This window comes from Portunus trituberculatus, chromosome 27, assembly GCF_017591435.1.
Source record: "Portunus trituberculatus isolate SZX2019 chromosome 27, ASM1759143v1, whole genome shotgun sequence".
In the NCBI taxonomy this organism is placed as follows: domain Eukaryota; kingdom Metazoa; phylum Arthropoda; class Malacostraca; order Decapoda; family Portunidae; genus Portunus; species Portunus trituberculatus.
This window is the reverse complement of record NC_059281.1, coordinates 12,445,050-12,464,901: the sequence shown is the minus strand read 5'-3', so window position 1 is coordinate 12,464,901 and position 19,852 is coordinate 12,445,050. Positions and strand designations below refer to the sequence as shown.

At 44.1% G+C, this 19,852-nt stretch overlaps 1 protein-coding gene and 1 long non-coding RNA gene across 8 annotated transcripts in view; both read right to left on the bottom strand.

Moving 5' to 3' along the window:
- LOC123509909 overlaps positions 1-457 on the bottom strand; it is a 2,545-nt gene extending 2,088 nt beyond the window's left edge. Inside the window, exon 1 of one of the 7 annotated variants that reach the window (XR_006676320.1) lies at positions 433-457. This is a non-coding gene — a long non-coding RNA (uncharacterized LOC123509909). Of the gene's footprint in view, positions 1-84; positions 103-418 lie in introns of those variants that run through there. The other 6 variants (XR_006676324.1, XR_006676321.1, XR_006676322.1 and 3 more) reach the window with 6 other exon arrangements.
- Positions 1-5,917, bottom strand: part of LOC123509907 (retinoid-inducible serine carboxypeptidase-like) — a 31,893-nt gene extending 25,976 nt beyond the window's left edge. The window contains exon 1 of the mRNA XM_045264524.1: positions 5,488-5,917. Coding sequence (XP_045120459.1) covers positions 5,488-5,902 — 415 coding nt within the window. The 5' untranslated portion in view covers positions 5,903-5,917. The remainder of the gene's footprint in view (positions 1-5,487) is intronic.
- Between the last annotated feature and the right edge of the window lie 13,935 nt (positions 5,918-19,852).

Sequence of the window (19,852 nt, the reverse complement as noted above, 5' to 3'; positions counted from 1 at the left end):
CCCCTCCACCCCCTTGCCTGACTCAAGCACACACACACACACACACACACACACACACACACACACACACACACACACACACACACACACACACACACCTGATGGAACACAGACTGGCGACATAACACACGTGACAGTTTCGCCTTTATATTCGTACACTAAAATGAACAGGGAGAACTGGAGCCAGATCTCTTACCGCCGGGCGTCTGGAAATCAAGGGGCGTGGACAAGTAAACTGCTGTGCTTGCGTAGCGCGGCGCGGCGTGTGTGTGAAGGCGCCAGACTGCAGCGGGAAGTGAATGCTCCCGCTCAAAGCAAGCTGATTAATAAGTAATATCAACATTGATCGATAGCGTTATCAGAAAGCGAAAGTCACGTAGCGGGCGGCATGTGACTGCTACTGCTACGTCACACACACACACACACACACACACACACACACACACACACACACCGGGATGGCACGGGTGTCACCATACAGCCCGCCATTACACAGCACGTCCGCGGTTACATAACATCCAGCCTAGGCCAGACTCAGACCTATAGTTGGTATCTCCACGACCTTGGGACTTTTGTACTGAAGCCCAACTGTCAGGTTAGCTGTCCACTCTGCCTCCCTTAACCCTAACCACTTGTCTGCCATCCTAAGTAGCTCAGACGCGTGTAAAATGATGAAAAGGAGTTATTTCGGTCTAAATATATGTGTGTACCGGCTTATTTCAGCCAAAACTTAAATTTTCCGTATTATATTTGAGCGCGAGGCGTAAATTTACAAATGAAATATAGCTAACTGATATATATAAGTGACGGGGAGCGAAGAAATTCCTTAGCACGATTACTTGATAAATTGAGGACAAGAAGTTACACCAGCATGGACAAGAATATAAAACTAAGGAAAAATAACATTCTTGGGCATGACATGAAAATAACGGGAAAAAACATTACGTGACTAAACTATGATCCATCAATTGGGAAAAGTTACAGAAGCACAGCAGGAATATAAACTTAGTGAAGGCAGTGACCTGAAGACAGCGCCAAGTAAACCCGAGCGGCATAGCAGAACATAAATACCACCATTAGAACGACCCGGCAAATGAGTCAGCAAATTCGTCCTTTGAAGAATAAAGAAGGAACTGACGAAGCTAAGCATGAAATATATGAAAATGCAGAGAGAGAGAGAGAGAGAGAGTTTACTGATTTTTGCATTATCACGGAGACGATATGACTGTTCTGAAACGCTCTCTCATCACGACTAATCTATAAATACTACAGAATATTCATTTACCAGTTTATCTTCTTGTATGCGAGGAAGAGAAGGGTGAAGAAAGAGAGCAAAATGTTATGGTTGTTAAAACGTCAAGTGGAATCAAAACGGAAGAACGAGTAATGAAAATGGTCTAAAGTTAAGTATAGTGGAACCATGCGTGCTTTGGGCTCCGAGAGGTCTCCAAGCGCACGGGTTCGAATCCTGTCCACGGTCCGAGTGTAGGTTGGGCTTCCACACTCGGGGCAACGGTTTCCTAGCGGATGGGCTTTCAGATAGGAGGTACCCAAAAAAAGTATCCCCTTTAGCCCATAAATTCCCGTGAAAAGCCCACATGGTATAAATTAAAGAAAATAAAAAACATGTCTGACATTCTTCAACGGGAAAAGTATGATAGGAAGGAAGGCATGCTCATAATATATATTAGTACGTATGTAAGGAGAATCAAGAGGAGGAGAGAAGGGGTACACATTTTTAGGTACAAAAGGAGTAGTGAAAGAAGGCAGTTTGCGTTACAATACATTAAAATTATATCCTTTTCATGGGACGAGGAGTGAAGGAAGGCATTTGGCATTAAGCTGGATTATAATTACATCGTCTCCCCAAAGAGAATAAGAGAAAAGGTAGAGAAGACCAGTGATCGTCCGGCCATCTCCCTACAAGAACAAACATCCTGGAGGTGAAGAGAGATAGATAGAGCTGTTCTATATTGGGGTTACGTAGGTCCACAGAGGCACGTGGCTGGGCTAGAACGCAGTAGCCCTGATAGGTAGTTTCCGTTAAGATGGACGTAGTAGTAGTAGTAGTAGTAGTAGTAATAGTAGTAGTAGTAGTAGTAGTAGTAGTAGTAGTAGTAGTAGTAGTAGTAGTAGTAGATGGTAGTAGTAGTAGTAGTAGTAGTAGTAGTAGTAGTAGTAGTGGTAGTAGTAGGTAGCAGTAGTGGTGGTGGTAGCAACAAGACAACACTACCACCATTGAGATGATTTACTGAATTAGATACTTGCTCGAGTCTAGAAGCTTATGGAGACAAGCAGGACTCTCTCTCTCTCTCTCTCTCTCTCTCTCTCTCTCTCTCTCTCTCTCTCTCTCTCTCTCTCTCTCTCTCTCTCGTGTCTTTGCACTGGTAGTCATCCGTCAGTCATCTTCACTAAATATTGCTGTTTAAATATTCAAATAGTTACACTTCCATCTGTATCGAACACCTGCGTCAGCTTGGCCTTCAGTAACCAAACCACCATCACCTCCGCCACACACTCCCACGCCAAACACGAAGCCATGAAGCGAATAAAACATACACGTGTGCCTTATGAATTATCGCGCCATAACCAAAGTGAAGGAATGTATATGCTTGCTAACGTCTGAACAACCATTTGACTGCCCTTTCATTCTATCGGGTAAAAAAATATGATCTTTCAATGTACTTCAATCCTTTCCATCACGTTAAACAAGTAACGGTGAACCAAACGTACCACAAACTTGTCTACATCAAGCACACATGGAAAAGCAACGCGTGCATGAGGAACTGAGGCAAAAAATACACAAAAAAAATACAGAACATTACACGTTTTTATATTCATGTTCCCAGTGAAGTGTTTTCCTCGCATACTCATGACTATCAGCGCTCACCAATACTTGAAATGGTGTAAGTTAGTTGGAACTCTGAAACTTGGGGCGTGGCCTGCTATCAGTCAACAGAACTGCAGCTTGATAATGTCAAGCAACTCCTGACGTCACACCGATCCATCCACGGAAGGACATGGCGAGATTGGGAGGATAAAGAAAGAAAGGGATTGGATAGGTGAGGAAATGAGGGTGGGCAAAAGGTATCAAGAAAAAGTGGCGACAGAACGAGACTGGTAGAGTAGTAGTAGATTGGAGAACAGAAAAGAGAAGAGAGGAAAGAATAGACGAGAGTTGGGATAAGTAACGAGAAAGGATTAGGCGACAGGAAGGAGAGAAAGCAATATAGAAGAGTGAGTAACTAATAGATAGAGAAGAGGAAACACGAAGGATAGACAGAAACGAGGAGTTGAGGAATGTCAATTGAAAGGGTGTTGAGAAGTGAGGAGACGAAGGAGAATCAAAAGGGATGAAAATAACAACGAAAAGAGATTTGAGTGATAGGCAAAGGACAGAATATAACAAAGAAAGGAAAGATGGTGATTGGTGAAGAGATAAGGAAACGAGTATAGAGAAGAGGGAGGTCGACGATTTTTAAGAGAATAGACGATAAGGATGAAACAAACACCGAACAAAAGAAAGGGAAGAGAAGAGAATAGGACGATAGGGAGGCGAAAGAACCTAGAGACAGATAGGAGAGGGGAAGTGAAGACCGAATGGCTGACGGACAGGCTGGCTGGCTCCTCGCTCGCTCTACCTACGTGTGGCTGTGGCGAGGCAATACTGGCGTGAACGAACCCAATGACCTACGCCATCCTTTCTCTTCCTCTTTATATCCCCGCGCTGCAACCGTCACACCATCACCCACCTACAAAACACCTACTGTCCCTCAAAGCACATTTACCCATCAGAACATTCCATTAAAAAGTTCTCATCGCTATCTACCAGTTTTCTACCCGGCACAGTACATCCGCCCGTTCCAATGTCGCCAGTTATCACCATGTACCCGATAACCATACACTGCCCCTTCACCTAGTCACCCAGTCACTTAAAGAACACTTGCCGGTTGAAAGACACTGCGAGAACTGGCTGCAAATCATGGCACACCTACCCACACCCAGCTTCTTTTGCGGGACGTTAGACTATGGCTTCTTTGTTTGGTCGCTCCTTAAAGATTCTTTCCCCTCTCCCTCTGAGCCCCTCGCACATGGCCTGCCACGGGACACCACCACGTGATCACACCATTAGATGCACAAAAAACTGGTTCTCCTTTCCAGTTGAACGGCCTTTTGTATTGTTTTTATAGCTTCGCCCTGTCAACACGTAGAAAAATGTGATATGGTTTCGTTCAAGCGCCGGTCACTTACTCAAATTCCACTCTCGTATGTAAATAAGTGTTTTTCTTTGTAGATGAGATGAATGGTTTGTTTTTAATCCTTTGTAGTCTTCACCCTGTATGCTTAACGAGCTGAAAATAATGATTCACTGCTTCGTTCATGTCCAACTAACATATTCAAACATCGACTCAAGTCCGTGTTCCCGAGTCTGTTGCTTCCATATGAACATTTATTAAGTTGTGCCAGACATTACACAGCAATGCAGTGTGGAATCTTTTTAACCTTCATGCAGCGTTGCATCATGTGCGCAGTCAGGGAGGGTGATAAGTTAAGACTGACGTCACAGCTTGGGGTGAAGTATCAAGAACTGACGACGACACTAGTTTTGACCGGATGTGCAAGGAAATGATAATAGCACTGGGAAAACTCTTGTGTTGTGTTGTCACCAGGGAAATGTTAAGTGTTTGTCTAAGGCACTGTTGTTGTAGTTCATCTTTAAAAGATGTATCGGGGGGAGGGTGATTTGCATTTACTCTCGTGACGAAGTAACTGTTGTTTCGCTGAGCACTGAACGTGTCGCCAGCTAATGAGACCAGACGAGGCTTCCTTGAGCCAGACGTGACTGTACAGATCATTCACTCCCGCTGATAAGACAGGCATGTAAAACCACTTCCCTTTCACTTTCCCAAGATTATGACTCACGTGAGCCTATGACATCACAGGTGACACCGAGTCCCGTGGCAAGAAGACAATGCCTGCGAAGCCAGCACACTGAACCTTTGCGCCATGCTACTGAATGGGATTGCCTTTCTTTCCTTTCACCTCCATCACTCCTGTCACCTCGCCAGACTGGGGGCCCGTGACGTAGCCTGATGACAGGGAACTACTGTTGCTGTAGTAGCGTCATTCCCTGAGTCAGCGTGCCGGGATGTAGTCACGTGAAAGTCAGACGTGCTACACGTTTCAAGGTTATGTAACAACGTGCTGCTCCCAGCTGTCCTGCAATGACACAGCACCGTATTGCTGACTTGATTTACACCCTTATTCCTGGGAACATCTGAACCAGCCCCTGACAAACGTAGCCAGCGCCTACACACGCCAAACAAGGATTTGCGAGGAACAATAACGTTAAAAGACAAGGAGCTTCCGCGTCGCCATGGGAATCTCTCGGCAGATCGATGCAGCCACCGCCACTCGCTCAGCTGAGCCGCCCTGCCTCACTCTGCCTCCTGCCCTACACAACACCTAACAAGGAACGCTACCTACCGTGGAGAGAGGATGCCGACAGCAGTGTGAGGAACAGAAACAGAGAAAGAGTGTCACGCCCCATCTTGTCTCTCGCACCAGTGTAAACACACTGGGTACAAGAGGAGGGACAGAGCGGTGGTGGCCGCGGCCGCGCACCTAGCGAGTTGCCAAACGCTGTTATCGGCTGGCTTGTTACTGTGGTGTACTGGATGTGCGACAGGAATGAAACACTGGAACACTCTTGTTGTGAGGGAATGGCGGTGTTTTCATACTCGCCGGGGCGAGCAGCAAGTGTTGATGGCTCAATGCGTGGTGGGGGCGGGACCGGCCAGCTGGGGGAGGGGGGAGTGAATGCACGTGGTGTATGCTCCAAGCAGTTGGAGCGTTGTGCAGGACTGCGCGGCCCTGCACCTTTATGCTGGGGCCAAGCCATCCCGACACACCTGGCGCCACGGCGAAACATGTCACGCACTGGCATGCAAATTCTTGGGGGCTCCTCACTATCGCAGCATTCCACACCGGTCCCTTCCCACCATCATCTCCCTTATGTGTAGGGAACAGTACTACACATGATGAAATCAACCTGCATTAGGTAGCATGCGGTGGCGGCACGCGATGTCTCCCGCCGGCTCAGTGTTGCACCACATTACACTCAGCCCCTTCCCTCCATCCACCCCTATTACCCAGAGGGTGCCATGTACCACGCCCACTGACAATATACACTGTGGCTGGGGTGAAGAGGGCTGGATTGAGGACCAAATAATATTCTTTAATCTTCCCGTTTCTCACTCGACCTTGATGGTCGCCGCCCCTGACGCCACACACTCTTGTTGGCCTTAGTCGGTCGGCCGCTGACAGTACTCCAAAAACACACACACACACACACACACACACACACACACACACACACACACACACACACACACACACACACACACACACACACACAAATAAAGAAAGAAAAAAAACAAGATCAGAGAAGAAAATTTTCAGACATACAGGACTGGGCATTTCCTCTGGGATTTTAGGGAGGGATGCTGTGGCATGGTGGGGCAGGACTTGGCCTGGCGGAGTAGATCGGGGCGGAATCCCACTTAATATGTCTTCCCAGTGTACCTCAAACCACACCCCACACACACAACAGTAACCAAAACCAGCCACTTCACTGCACTCATGTCACCCCGAGGCAGGAGGCGCCGGCCGGGTCACTTCGCTGCCTCCATTAATTAGTATATTCACCCACTACAAGGCTCCCCAAGGTTCCTCAGCCGGCGCCAAGATAAAAAAAAACATTCCTTCCCTGTTCCTCGCTGTCCATCCTGCCCTCCGCCCCTACCCTTGCCCCCACAAAGCGCTCTCTCTCTCTCTCTCTCTCTCTCTCTCTCTCTCTCTCTCTCTCTCTCTCGTGGTGCGTTTAGACCTTGGCAGGCACCAGGACGGCGACACGGATGGGGGGGGAGGGAAAATTGTAACAGTGGACAGCCCTGACTGGTCCTTCTTGGGGCGAGATGAGGGGGCCGCACTCACACATGGGCGTGGGATAGCTGGGATGGAGTAGAATGGCTTGGAAGGAGAGACGAAAGACCGGAGTTGGATGGGATAGGAGAGTGAGAATGTAGGTACAGTATTAGAATGAAAGAGAAAAGGACAAAATTTCTACCGGATAGGATGGAACCGTAGCGAAACAAGAAAACGAGATGAAGGATGGATAGAATGGAATGTAAAGGATACAACAAGGCAGAATGGAACAGAAAAACACGGAAATTATACGCAATAAGACGGAACAATAACCAGGAAGAGGAGGATAGGATGAAAACGATAAAAAAAAAAGAGATAAGGTGTAAAACAAAATGCACTATGATGGCATGTACAGGATAAGATAAGGCAGCGAGGAAGAGGAGATGGGACGGAAGTGATACGAAACGAGACAGTAGGACAGGAGCCAGACACCCACCGCCGCCCCTATACTCTTTTCCTCGCCGTGGCTTGCCTGTGCCCTGTTATCAGTCAGAGAGAGGCGTCATAGGTGCTGCGGCGTCATGGGTGTGTTGCGCGTCCCCATGCGTCCCCTGTGCCGCCAGTGGATGGATGCTCAGGACATCACGTAGACCAAGGGTAATATTATAAATGCAAAGGGGAAAATATGCATACGTTTAACCTCACTCCGTTCTTCCATCTTCCCATAATAGAAGGCAGACCTCTCTATGCATTTTTAGTTATTTTATTGCGGATAGAAACATTAGTGAGAATATTAATGCTAGTCTTCCTATACTGTCGTGGTGTATTGTTATCCATTAGTGTCTAGACTGAACGTTCTCTTTAAGCCCTTCAATACTGGAACACATTTTTACATTGAGATTTATGTACGATTAACCGTTTTATTGACATTAGGAAGGGTCTATGTAGGTCAGAAGATTAATGGCCACAGTCTTCACTATTCTAATCAACCACATCATAAGTTTCTGGAGTTGTATAAAATCACCAAATAGTAAGCAGAATGAATATGGAAACGCGTCATAGAACTGAAGGGGTTAAACTATTTGTTATACACTAACTTCATAAACTCTCTTTATTTGTGACTGGTAAAACAAACTATTCACTCGTTGTGTTATTTGTGTTATTCATAAGACATTTTGAGATGAGAGGAACAAACGTTTTTTTTTTTTATTAAACGTGATTATTTGTTTTTCTCTTAATTCGAACATATGACTGTCCTTTCCATTTTTTTTCTATCTTCCCTTTTCTTTTTAGTCTTCCTGTTATTTGTGTTATTTATAAGACATTTTCAGATGAGAGGAACAAACTTTTTTTTTATTAAACATGTGATTATTTGTTTTCTCTTATTTCAAACACATAACTGTCCTTTCTATTTTTTCTATCTTCCCTTTTCTTTTTGGTCTTCCTTTCCTCGTTCTCACTCTCTCCTTCAGTTATTCTTTTTCTCTCCCTTCTCTTTTTCCCTCTTTTTTTCTCAGTTTTCTCTCCCTATTTCTTTCTCATCATTTTTTTTTTTCACGCTTTCTCCTCTTCCTACATCATATAACTCTTTTTTTCTCCTCCTTTACCTTATTTCTCCCATTTTCTTCCTCCTCCTTATCCAAATTATCCTATCTCCTGTCTACTCCCCATTCCGGCTTTCCCTTCCTGCTCTTCCCTCTCCTTCATTTTCCTTGCCTTTCATTCTCCCTTTCCCACGTATCGCTTCATCGCTCAACCTCACAAACATCCTTCCCCACTCCCCTCTTCCCTTCTACCCTCTTTCCCCTCTCCCCTCTCCTCTCTCCCCTCTCTCTATCACGTAGACATAAGGCAGGACGGTTCGCCTTGAGAGGACAAGAAGCCAATGTTTGCCTTTCTCTGATCTTAATTTTATGACTTGTTTTCTTGTTTATATTTGCAGTTTTTAATTTCGTGTCTGCTGCTGCTCCTCTTGAATTGGTCTCTCTCTCTCTCTCTCTCTCTCTCTCTCTCTCTCTCTCTCTCTGCGGTGAGTGTGGTTCGGGTCCTGACTTGTGGTTCAGAAGGTTCAAATTTCATCTTGCCTCACGTGAATTTCCGACGGGAGAGGTAACGCATTCTTGTAACTATATATGGCGCTGTTATAGCCTTCCTGTTACACCACACTATTCTCTCTCTCTCTCTCTCTCTCTCTCTCTCTCTCTCTCTCTCTCTCTCTCTCTCTCTCTCTCTCTCTCTCTCTCTCTCTCTCTCTCGTATTCAAAAACACCTGCTCTCACTAAGACAATTTTTCAAAGCCCATAGAGACAACTAACGTGGTTTTCAAGACAGTTTCTCCTATTGATAAACTAGAAATCCTGATAATCTCTCGCCTGAACAATAAAAAAAACTGAAAAACACGAGTATCTTCAACTGGAGGCCTTGGAAAACTGATGGTGAGGGAGCAAAGCGTTTCAGAATGGCCTCTATCTCTCTCTCGCTCTCGCCTACACTGTTATCAACACGTAGGAGTCTCAGCCTATCTCTCCTCCTTCGGGAAACCTGTATTGTGTCAGTGACTGTGGTGGCGATAGTGACTGATAGTGGGTGGCGCCAACCTGACCACCAACCCCCCCGTCTCTGTCACACCGTCACATGATTTGACGTAATGCATGAAGGCGTATATCGGGGTGGGGAGAGAGAGAGTGTGGGAGGGGGAGTGATAAAGACAATTAGATAACAGTCCATTAGCGATGAACTAGAACAAGAGAGAGAGAGAGAGAGAGAGAGAGAGAACGGGGGAAAAAAATCAGGTATTTAAGTAGGAAAAGAAACGAATAAGCGAGATAGATTGATAGATAAATAGAGAGAGAGAGAGAGAGAGAGAGAGAGAGAGAGAGAGAGAGAGAGAGAGAGAACGGGGAATAAAATCAGGTATTTAAGTAGGAAAAGAAACGAATAAGCGAGATAGATAGATAGATAATAGAGAGAGAGAGAGAGAGAGAGAGAGAGAGAGAGAGAGAGAGAGAGAGAGAGAGAGAGAGAGAGAACGGGGAAAAAATCAGGTATTTAAGTAGGAAAAGAAACGAATAAGCGAGATAGATAGATAGAGAGAGAGAGAGAGAGAGAGAGAGAGAGAGAGAGAGAGAGAGAGAGAGAGAGAGAGAGAGAGAGAGAGAGAGAACGGGGAAAAATCAGGTATTTAAGTAGGAAAAGAAACGAATAAGCGAGATAGATAGAGAGAGAGAGAGAGAGAGAGAGAGAGAGAGAGAGAGAACGGGGAAACAAAATCAGGTACTGAAGTAGGAAAAGAAACGAATAGGCGAGAGAGAGAGAGAGAGAGAGAATGTAACGTAAATAAACCTCACAACTCACAAGTGTCGCTTCAAGTAGAGATAAAAAAAAAAAGGAGAAGAAAAAACTTCTAAAAACACTGATCCCTTTTTAAATCTCCCCACGCGATAACCTTGGCACAGTTTGGCTCTCTGTCAGAACTGAGTGAAGAGCAGCGGGTGAGGACAAGACTAACGGAGTGAACCTGGCAGAAGTGTGATGGGTGTACATTGAATAAGAGAGTACTAGAGTGATTTAGAGTGATAGATTACACTTGAATTGCTGAGTAAACTTGTCTAGAGTGAAAGATGAGGACAAGACTAGATAATTGAACTAGCTAAGTGTGATGGGTGTAGACTGAATCAGAGTATATTAGAGTGAATTAGAGTGATAGATGACACTTGATTCGCTGAGTAAACTAGCCTAGAGTGATAGATGAGGACAAGATTAACTGAGTAAACTGGTATGTGATGGATATAGACTGAATAAAAGAATATTAGACTGAATTAGAGTGACAAATGAAAAATTAATTGCTGAGTAAACTGGTCTAGAGTGAGAGATGAGGACAAGACTAGCTAAGTGAACCCGGTGTAAGTGTGATGGTTACACATTGAACAAGAAAATACAAGAGTGAATTAGAGTGTCAGGAAAGATAGAAACGGACAGGAATAGCAAAATGAAGTGACGTAGAGTGAGAACTGAGGACAAGACTAGCATACTGAACCTGGTGTAAGTGTGATGGTTACATAATGAATCAGGGAATACAAGAGTGAATTACAGTGTTTGGTGAGGACAGGTATTGGTGAGTGAAGTGAATATAGTTATTTTGTGTAGATTAATAATGTAAACCTCTCGTTCATTTCCTGTCTCTCTGATCATGAAGGTAAAAACAATATTGTCTCTTTAAGGGAGTAAAGTCAATATTTCGTTTGCTTCCTATTTTTTTTTTTTTTTTTTCTTTCTTTTCTTCAAATTTAAGGGTAAGTAAATCTTGGGTCGACTTTCTCTCCACGAAATTTGGAACAAGGCGAGTGAGTAACTGACGATTTCTAGAGAGTTTTATACACACACACACACACACACACACACACACACACACACACACACACACACACACACACACACACACACACACACACACACACACATACACACACACACACACACACACACTTGTTATCAGTCAAATGAGGGTCACTTTACGGTTTCATTATACGCACTACATACTACAAGCAAACAAATACTAATATCAGATATGTAAATCAGCAAAACATACTGATGCAAGACTGATTTCCGCTTCCCACTGTAAAACACACACACACACACACACACACACACACACACACACACACACACACACACACACACACACACACACACACACACACACACACACACACACACACACTATAAACTGTTAACCCCTTCAGTACCAGGACGCATTTTTACCATGATTTTTTGGGTATAATTAGACGATTTTATTTGCATTAGGAAGCGTCTATGGAGATCAAAAGGTTAATGTCCAGAGTCTTTACTATATTAATCCCCCACATAAGTTTCTCAAGCTGTATAAAATCGCCAAATAGTAACCAGAATGACTATGAAAACGCGACATGGTACTGAAGGGATTAACTATAAAAACACACACACACTCATTCGTATACTTACTAACTTGCACACTCATTCACTCACTTCCACACTCACTCACTCACTTCCACACTCACTCACTCACTCACTCACCGTGCCTTGGATGCTGGAGCCGAAGGGGGCCGAGGGAGTGAGGTAGAGAGAATCAGTTTGTGGCGCCACTCACTTATTACCAAACTGTGAAGAAAAAAAATGCACATGACAACTGGGAAAGATAGCGAGGGAGGAGGATGGGAGAGGACGAGAGGAGGGTAAGAGAGGAAGGATATGTTGTGAAGATAGAAGGAAAGGAAGACTGAGATATAAATATGAATAGATTACAAAATACAAATGAATAGAGGCAATAACACTAGCATTAACTACTTCACTACTTGGTCGCATTGTTACCTTCAGTTTTGGGTGTGATTAGACGCTTTGATTGACATTAGGAAGTGTCTATGGGAGTCAGAAGATTAATGGCTAGAGTCTTCACTATTTCAAGCCCCACATAAGTTTCTGAAGCTGTATAAAATCACCATATAGTAATCAGAAAGAAAATGGAAACGTGTCCCGGTACTGAAGGGGTTAAGAAAGGGCAGTGTAGAGGAAGAAACGTGAGGTGAAGGAGTAATAGAGATAGACAAAGAGAATAGAGAAGGGTTGTGTTTGTGAAAAGAGAAGAGCTGGGAGAAACAATAAAAAAAAACAAGGAAATGGTTGGAGATGAAAGAGAATAGATGAAAACTGTAATAAGAAAAGGAGAGAAGAGAAAGAAATAAAGTTTTGCTGGAGAAGAAAAAAGAGAAAATCATAAGAAGGTGAAAGAGAATAGATGATAATTGTAGTGTGAAGGAAAGTACAAAGAAAGGAAGTGTAAAGAGGACAAACAAAAACAAAGGAGAGTTAAAGGCTGATGGATGAAGTTAATGACAATCGGGCACTATCACCACCACCACCACCACCACCACCACTATCACCACCAACACCACGCACGTCATCATAACACCACTATCACCAACACTTATAACAACACCACCAAACGTCCTTGCTAATCCACTGCCTTCCTGGTAACGCCCCACCACCACCACCACCATCACTACTACTACTACTACTACTACTACTACTACTACTACTACTACTTTTTCCCATTCATAAACACAAACACTGCCGGTCACGACGAAAGACCTTGTATATTCTCTCTCTCTCTCTCTCTCTCTCTCTCTCTCTCTCTCTCTCTCTCTCTCTCTCTCTCTCAGTCTGGGGCAAGTTCATGGCTTTATGTTACAGTTATGCTTGTTTTTCATATATTCTTGTTATCATTATGCTTTTCTTAACATCTCTCTTCTGCTTCTTTATTTTTTCATCCTCCTTTTAATATTCTCCTCCTTCTGCTCCGTCGCCTCTTCTCTTCTTGTTCTTGCTCTTCATCATCTTCGCTTTTTTTCTTCTCTTGCTTTCATTACTACTAATACACCTTTTCTCGTACTATTTCCTTTCCTCCTCGTCTTCCTTCTTTCTTCTTTCATTTCCAGGTATGTACTACGCCTTTCCCAACATACTTCCTCCTCCTCCTCCTCCTCCTCCTCCTGTTTGTCTAAGGGCGATCTCTAGACTCTCTCCCTGTGATGTGGGTTGACAGTTTTTTCACCACACGGCCTACACAACATTCGTTCATCCATTACTGCCACCTGGTCCCCTCTGTGTGTGTGTGTGTGTGTGTGTTGGAATGATGTCACCCTGCAAGGACATGTGGATGGATTGGGGTGGTTAATGGATAAATAAGTAAGTGGGTTGGCAGAGAGTTGCTTTTCTTTTTCTTTTTGTTGTTGTCGTTATTGTTTCTCGTTTTTGTCAGTAAGTTTAATGACTGAAGTTGTTTTTTTTTCATTCTTTTACTGTTTTTATTAGTGTTGGTTTTGAGTCATATTATTCTTCATTGCTGGGAAAAAATATGAGGCAGACAGACAGATAGACAGATCTACGTAGTGGTCTTAATAATGTACAGAATTTGTTTACTTAAGATGATTAGGCGCTCAGCGTGGAGACAGCTACAATTTATTTATTCTATTCTTGTTATTGTTCTTGTTGTTGATGGCTGTAATGGTGTTGATGGTCTTATACTACTACTACTACTACTACTACTACTACTACTACTACTACTACTACTACTACTACTACTACTACTACTACTACTACTACTAACCTCACTTGTGCTCACTACGAATGATGTACAAGAAATAATATGAGAAAGCACAAGGTAAACAATATGAAATCCAAAGTTTAACGATACACATGGAAAAGGAAGGAAGGAAGGAAAGAAAGAAAGAAGGAAAGAAGGTGAGGGAGGACGAATGCTTCTCTCTCTCTTTCTCCATCCCTCTTAACCAAACACAGAAGACATCGGATGTTTTCACCTCTTAACTTGACAAGGCTGAGAGAGAGAGAGAGAGAGAGAGAGAGAGAGAGAGAGAGAGAGAGAGAGAGAGGGCCACATCGGTCCATTCAGTAACCCGACACTGCCTTACTGGAAAGTCTTAAGTCATGCCAAAAAAGAGAAGGAGGAGGAGGAGGTGGAAGAAGAAGACGAAGAAGAAGAAGAAGAAGAAGAAGAGGAGGAGGAGGAGGAGGAGGAGGAGGAGGAGAAAAAGAAGAAGAAAAAGAAAGAGAAGAAGAAAGAAGAAAAAGAGGAGGAGGAGAGGGAACGTTTGAGAAGAATTACTATTGTTAACCTTTACCTCACATCGATTTGTGAGAGAGAGAGAGAGAGAGAGAGAGAGAGAGAGAGAGAGAGAGAGAGAGAGACAAAAAATAACTGTGTCATTTCATTCACCACAAGTTAGCCAAGTCATAGGAAGGAGGAAGAGAAGGAAAGGAAGGAAGGAAGGTCAGTCAGTCTTCCATTTCTTCACGTCCGCGTCCTCCCCGCCTCGTGTGCTGGCGTGGCGGCAAACACTGGATATAAGTTGACTAAATAAACGTTAGTATATGCAAACGTTTCACTAGGCACAGCTTTCCTTCCGTCTTATGTTACGGTAGGTTGTCGGCAAACAGAGAGAGAGAGGCGGGTGGGAGGGGGATAGATAGAAGGAAGGAATGTCATTATACTTCAACACACACACACACACACACACACACACACACACACACACACACACACACACACACACACACACACACACACCTCAGTACATGAATAAGCAATGTTGTAGAAAGATATGTTTATTTTGTCACCTAAACTGAGTACCTCGAAGTGTGTGTGTGTGTGTGTGTGTGTGTGTGTGTGTGTGTGTGTGTGTGTGTGTGTTTGGGTGTGTGTGTGCATAGCTGTGGGTGGAGGGGTGGCTGCTGTACCTGTGAATGTTTCTGCATCGTGAACACATGTTTGTGGGTTGAATAGGGCAAAGGTTGTTGACATTTTTGTACCTATGCACGTGTGTGTGTGTGTGTGTGTGTGTGTGTGTGTGTGTGTGTGTGTGTGTGTGTGTGTGTGTGTACCTCATCGTAGTTTTGTTATTGTTTATGTATTGTGGTTATCTGTAGTGATAAGTTTGTGTGTATGAGAGAGAGAGAGAGAGAGAGAGAGAGAGAGAGAGAGAGAGAGAGAGAGAGAGAGAGAGACGAGGAAGTAAATGACCTCAAAAGATTGATAACCTCATTACTGATAAAAGAAAAGAGTTGTACATTCAGTGCATACTTGTTCTTTGATAAATGCTTGAACAGTGAAAAAAATAGATAAATAGATAAATGAAAGCTAACATATAAAAATGCAAAACCGCAGAAGATAAGAATTGATATTAGAATATTGCATGGCTTGACTTCACACACACACACACACACACAAACTAAGAGAGGCTGTGGTGTAGTGGATAAGGTGGTCAGCGTGGGATCAGGCAGACGTCCATGCGTAGGTTGGAATCCCACCACGTACAGCCTTGAACACTTAGCCATTTGTCAAGTGGTTGAAAGTTACCTACATGATACTCAGATTATAGGTAGTTACACCAAAGATGCGCTTGGGTGGTGATCTGGACCCTAATATCGGTACAGTACCACTATAAATAAAATTTCCTGCGCCACTAATGAGCGGAAGCTGAACAGCGCTTCCTACACACTCTCCAAGTGAGGCTACAGGCGCTATAAGGCTTAAAGTAAAAAAAAGAAAAAACGCACACATCTCTTTTCAAAACGTTTCTCATGGGAAGCTAGTCATTTTTTTTTCTACAAAGAACATCCTCTCTCTCTCTCTCTCTCTCTCTCTCTCTCTCTCTCTCTCTCTCTCTCTCTCTCTCTCTCTCTCTCTCTCTCTCTCTCTCTCTCTGTTTTCTAATGTCAAAGGTGAAGCTGTGTTTGTGCGTGTGCGTGTGTGGCGAAGGACGAACGGTCTTGCTTGTTACTTAATTAATAGCTGTATATGTGTGTGTGTGTGTGTGTGTGTGTGTGTGTGTGTGTGTGTGTGTGTGTGTACTGTGTGGTTACTGTGCTGGTTGTTTTGTGTTAATATTGTTGTTGTCACGTTCAAAACAGGACACCACATTATCAAACATTATCAAACCAGTGACCCGCTCCTTCCTTGAATGACTTTTTTAATACCGTATTATCTCTTAGTGTTCCCTCAGTTTATTTTTTCATTCTACTCGACTGTAATTATGGCAGTTTTGAAAAAGTTCCACTCGATCTGAAACTGTTGTACCTGCTGCCATGAGCTATCCATGAATAAAACCACTTGAATAAAGGAAAACACTGCAAAATAAAGAGGAAAGTTGTGTTTGCTTTTTCTACAAGTTTGTTGATATAGATAAGTTACAAATCAAATCACAAAACTACTGAGAAAAAACTTATAGAGTCTTCATTTGATCTTACTATTTGAAAAAGATGAGGGACAAATTTTTAAACAACCTTTTGAAACGATTGGAGTTTTTTCTCTTTTTTTATTTTATTTCATAGGTTCGTGGTGGCAGAGATACGATAACTTCAAATCAAGTTAATCTTTCTGAAACACTGCGCCGTGAGATTGTGTTGTCATGGTGATGATCTAGTGTTCTCATGGCGAAGGAAACGGGAGGAGGGTTAACCTAAGAACCGGAAGTGAGTCTCGGGCTGGATGTGATAGAGAGAGAGATAGAGAGTGGAGGGTACGGGGGAGGGGAAATTAATGCTATTCTTGTCTTTTCATATATCATCTTACCGGATGTGCGACATGAAACACACACACACACACACACACACACACACACACACACACACACACACACACACACACACACACACCAGAACACTTCATCCACTAGCACAAATCCACATGTTCCACCAAAACACAAGTACAGTATCCACAGCAGGGCACGTCGAATGGGACAGGGTGACTCAGTGCAGGCGTCCCTCCACCCGCACACACTACGCAGAGCACCCGCACACACCCACACACACCAACACGCAGATACCCACCCTTGCACCTCTCACAGTCGCGAATGCACAGAATCCACACTCACACATGCCCTTAAATACACTCGGCCTGAAATTGCGTCATGTGTGTACAGGGATAGCCAATGGGAGAATGGGAGCCTTCACGCGGTGACCAATGACAGCACGGGATACGCGGGTAAGTGTTTACACGGCGAAGGCGCAGGGAAGGCCTTGGTCCCCTTGTCGCGTGTGTGGCACCCACGGGAAGACGCTGCGGGAGGAATGGAGAAAGAAAAGAAAACGAGACTAGAGAGAAAGTTGATGTGTTCCTCTACTTTCATCAGTTTTCTGTTCCCTCCATCTCATTTCCTCTGTATCGTGCCCCAGGGTGGTTTGTGGGACGTGTAGACTTGCGGGTGCTTGGGGAGTGTTCTGTAGACACCTGTGGCCCCTGGGAAGCTGGCGTGGCACCGGAAGGCCCCGCAGTGTGCCCCGCGAAGGTTAGCATAAATTATCCGAACCGGGAGACGGCGGGAGGCGGAAGAGCCCCTCCACGTGTTGTCTGGGCAAACACTCACGCCAGGTCTTTAGCGCCGCCGCTCCTCACCGCTGCCTTCCCACCCCCACCTGCTTCTGTCCTGTGTTACTGCTCCTGTCTGCTTCTTTCCCCTGCTTCCTCCAGTACCCTTTTGGTTCCCCCTTGTTAAGAGCCTCTACACCCTGCCTGACTCCCTGCCTTATATCTGGAGCCTCACACTTCAACACAGCCTCGCCCTAAGTTTTTGTTCCCTGTCCTGTACTTTGCTCTCTCTCTCTCTCTCTCTCTCTCTCTCTCTCTCTCTCTCTCTCTCTCTCTCTCTCTCTCTCTCTCTCTCTCTCTCTCTCTCTCTCGCCACATCCATCAATTCCTGTTTGTATTTTAATATTCTCACCTTGCTCTCCTTCCTTCACATCTCTGTCACCCGCACCCCTCACCACCTCCCCTATCTTCCCCCTCCTCGTCCCCCTGCATCGTGACACCTTCCCTGTACCCTGCCTGGCCTCTCCCTGTCTATCAACATCCCTTAGCGGTGCCATATGACCTACTTGTTGCGGTGACTTATATAAATCTATTAGTCTTTGCTTCTCTCTCTCCCTTCCTCTGTTGATTCTCGCTAAATCGTATTACCTGTTCAAGTTATTTTTTTATTAATTTCTTTGGGTTTTGAAGGTAAATGTGAGTAATGAGCGGTGTGAAATGTGTTTTGCTGATAGATCTTTTAATTGTTGTTTTTTGGTTCAAGTGATTAATTTGATGCGATTTTTTTTTTTATGTAAGAAGGGTAAAAGGCAACAAAAAAGTCTACTTAGTTGCCAGCCCCCTTGCAGGTCAGATAGTCTTGGAACTTCCCTATTAAATGAAGTTAGGTTATAGGAAGTTAGGAAGTTGGAAATACAGAAGCAGGCAGGGAATTCCAGAGTTTAGCAGAGAGAGGTGTGAAAGATTGAGAGTAATGATTAATTCTTGTATGTGATGTTAGATAAATGTAGGTTTTTTTTTTTTTAAGGTGTTACTTAAATAAAGAAGGTTAATTTCGACATGACATCGCTAGAAAGGAACTAAAAGAAAGAGTGAAAAGGAAAACGAAAAGGGAACAAAAAAAAAAGTCGAGGTGAAAAAAAGAGAGGTTAGATTTCATGAACTGAGTGTCAAAGTGAGAAAAACAAATTAATAAATCAACGCTAAAAAACACGAAGGGAAAACCACAAAATTAGATAAGAGTTGAACAGAGGAGAAGAAAGAAGATGACCTGGAAACATCATAGTAAATTATAAGGACTGTATTCGCTTAGTCTTGAAAAAAGGAAAAAAAAAAACACCGAGAGCATTTAAATTTAAAGAACTGGGAAGACGAAAACATATAAGCCTCCTCCTCCTCCTCCTCCTCCTCCTCCTCCTCCTCCTCCTCCTCCTCCTGAAAAAAAGATAACAAAAATACATCAACTTGACGCAAATTCTGATGCAGCTGTCATATATAACACTATTATCGTCTCTCCGGGCAGACAGGGCGCCGGCTCAGTCAAGGGGCGAGATGTTATGATAGCCACGCCTTACTGTGATTCGGTGAGGGGAGGGGTGGGTAGGTGGGGAGTTGGATCTTGGGGGGTGGGGAGGAATGAAAGGGAGGGTATGCTGGGGGCCTAAGTTGGGGAAGTCTTCTTGGAAAGTGTTTTAGGAGGATGAGGAGGAGGTGGAGGAGGAGGGCCTCTTTATAGTCCTTGAGAAGTTATCCTGTCATAGTTGGCCAGAGAGAGAGAGAGAGAGAGAGAGAGAGAGTTGGAGGAAATGAGTGGCAGGGAAAAGGAGAGACCAGACGAGACGAAGAGAGGCTTGGAGGAACAGCCAGGAAGTGTGTGTGTGTGTGTGTGTGTGTGTGTGTGTGTGTGTGTGTGTGTGTGTTCGTGTTCCTATCGCTCTGTCTGCTCTTCTTCCGCCTCCTAAGTTTGGGCAACGACTCTTTATTTTTCTTTCTTTTTTTTTCCCTTCCTCTCTTTCTTTTTTGCTTTTTATTTACCGTCCGCCCCAAACGGCCGCCGCGCTGCAATGG